Source organism: Rutidosis leptorrhynchoides, chromosome 11, assembly GCF_046630445.1.
Source record: "Rutidosis leptorrhynchoides isolate AG116_Rl617_1_P2 chromosome 11, CSIRO_AGI_Rlap_v1, whole genome shotgun sequence".
Taxonomy (NCBI): Eukaryota; Viridiplantae; Streptophyta; class Magnoliopsida; order Asterales; family Asteraceae; genus Rutidosis; species Rutidosis leptorrhynchoides.
The window spans coordinates 134884040-134887063 of record NC_092343.1 but is presented as its reverse complement, the minus strand read 5'-3'; the positions used below and the strand labels follow the sequence as shown (position 1 = coordinate 134887063).

At 34.7% G+C, this 3024-nt stretch overlaps 1 protein-coding gene across 1 annotated transcript; it reads right to left on the bottom strand.

Moving 5' to 3' along the window:
- Positions 1–863: 863 nt before the first annotated feature.
- On the bottom strand, positions 864–1259 carry LOC139874966 (probable receptor-like protein kinase At2g39360). Its single transcript, XM_071862353.1, has one exon. It carries the CDS (start codon positions 1257–1259, stop codon positions 864–866), a length of 396 nt encoding a protein of 131 aa, XP_071718454.1.
- Positions 1260–3024: the final 1765 nt, after the last annotated feature.

Genomic DNA, 3024 nt, shown 5'->3' with positions numbered 1-3024 from the left:
GTCCAAAATATAGTTATTGACCACATTAAATCTTTTACTTAGCAAAAACACGAATCAACACACAAAAATTATGATTTTAAGTGGGTTTTTGACAAAAACACTAAAAGCACAATTTCTAAAACAATTTTAACAAAAACCGAACGTTTAATCAATCACACAAGCTCTGATACCACTTGTAGGATCGTGTAAACAGGATTAAACGATCTTAGATTCAATAACGAGTGCGGAAAATCTCGTTATCGGGTTTTATACTCAAAATACACTTATAACCTTTGATCTTAATGAAGAAAACGACTTAGTTATGTTAAAGATCAACTTAGATGAATGCTAGAACACCTGGGTATCGGTTTGTACGTGTGGAATAGGTTAGGATTCGTAACCCTAACAATGAACCCGTAATACCCATTATATACACACAATTTGTGCAACCGTGCAGTTTCCTTACTAACCGTATGGTTGCATACCTGCAACCGTGCGGTTGCATTCCAACAGTGAAAGTTAAACGTTAACGCATTTCAATATGATCATAATGAACTCGGGGACTAACATGCACTAACATCCTCGATCCGATCCGCGATTCATTTCCATGGTAGGGCGTTCCTTTGAATTGAAACTTATGCACTGAATTGTAATATCTTTGAAGGTATTAAAAGATTTGGTGCTAGTCTCGTCTCTTATGAAAGGATCAATCAATATTTCTAGTTTATAATCGTAGAACCGTCAGACCAGATTTAACAAAGGTTGAGGTTTACTATCGTTCTATCACCAAGGCTTTTTAGGTCATAAGCAAGCATACCGGTCAACATTTCAAACATTACCACACCGAATGAATACATATCTGACTCTTTCCGGAGTATACCACTTTAATGGTAAATAGGATCAATATAAAAGTCAGTACCCGCAGTGTATGTATAGACTTGGGTATGTGGTTGATTAACATTGTTTGACTTTGACAATCCAAAATCAAAAATTTTTGCCTCCAGATTGCCATCCAATAAAATGTTTCCATGCTTGACGTCTCTGTGTATTACAATGTTATTATCTCCAAGACCAGAGTGAAGGTAGTCAAGTCCTCTTGCTGCACCTAAACAAATTTTCAGGCGTTGCGTCCATGTCAAGCAACGCCTGTTCTCCTCTTTCATGAAATAATCATCTAGGCTACCATTGACGGCATATTCATGAACTATAATAATCTCATTTCCTTCATCACAGTAACCAATGAATGGGATGATGTTTTCATGATTGAAATTTAAAATCATCTTAAGTTGATTACGGAAATTGAGCTCTCCTTCGTTGTCACCCGTTGGATTTAGGAATTTGATGGCAACTTTGCGGTTTTTCCAACTTTCCGAGAGGGTGCCTCTGTAAACAACACTTGATCCACCTTTCTGACACAAGTTTCTGGACCTTTTACTCCGATGGCCAATGTAATATCGTTGAGTGGACTTTTAAAACCTTCTAGCATTATTCCTTTTCGTGTAATTGTAGAAGTCAGTCCGTGTTTCTGAAAATATATAGCTCGGTTAATTTAATAATTAAATCTCTCACATGTAAATTATCTTTGTTATATATGAACAAATATTTGTAATTCTCAATAAAATTAATATCATGTTTACAATTACCCCAAAACATGTCAATTTCTAACTTGTATCCCAAAAATGACCTGCTTTAAAATATGAGATTGGGGAAAAATGACACGCCATAAGCCAGATGCAGTGGCAACATGTCATCATCTTGCTGGAAAATTTCATCAAAATCTGGTTGGGGACACCAGATATGATAAAGTGGTAGCTAAGTGAAGGATGACATACATGGTTGTTACTTGTAATTATTCCCTCCATTCTTTTTTTTTTTTTTGAAATAATTGTGTTTTAAGTAATTGTAAAGTGATATTTACTTTATTGTGACTTTTGGTATTTTATATTACCTTTTGTGCTATTTTCCATGCATATAAACAAGATAATATAAATATAATATAAATATGAATAAAAGTAATAAGAAAATGTTAAAACTTACTTGTATATACAATGCTTCCTCAATCCTTTTGATGACCCTCCTCATCGAAGGACGCTCCTTTGTGTTATAACTAGTGCATTTATAAGCAATTTATGTGAACGTAATTAAAAAACGGGCATCAACTTGATCTCTTATATTGGGATTGTTAAAGAATATCATATAAAACAGCATACCTGCACCATTCCTTTTTTTGGTAACATTGACTTTAGATCAGATAAAGAGCACACTCATCATCTCCAAGTATAAAAGGGTCACAACGGGTGCAAGAAGTAAGCAACAACAGTAAAGTCAGCAGTCAACAATGGCTCCTCAACTAGCCTTTTTACCATTTATGTCAAGGTGGTTCCAAAATGTATTTGGAACCATACCTTAACTTAGAATTAGCTGTTAGGCCATTTGTTGTATATATTCATGCTCAAATGCAATTGTAAAACTTACTTAACAGTTTTGAAATAACTGTGATATCAATAAAAATTAGTTTCCAAATCATTTCAATCACTTAAAAATATGGTATCAGATCCAGGTTGTAGATCCTAGATCAATACACTCATATTCAAGCTTCAATCATTTACCAATTCGATTGGGGGTTACAATGTCTGAAGGAGACAGCATCCACACCCAATCTCTTGATCAGACAACTGATCTTGCTACTCAATTAAGCCATTTGTTAAAAACCAACATGAATCACAGCCCAAAAACTTCTGATAGTTTAAAAATAAACATCAGTTTGTCAAGTCAAAATTATGCTTTCTGGGCTCGGATGATTAAAGTGGCAATAGGAGGTAAATCAAAACATCTCCTAAAACACTTGACATCAAATCCACCCGAAGAAAGCAGTGATGAATTTGACCAATGGGAACAAGATGATTTAATCGTGTTCTCATGGTTAATCTAAAATATAGAGCCAAATTTAGCTAGTAACATGACCGAATTTGCTACGGCCAAGCTACTATGGGTTGCTCTTGTAACCACTTGTAACGACCCAGAAAATTTTGACTAATTTTAAAC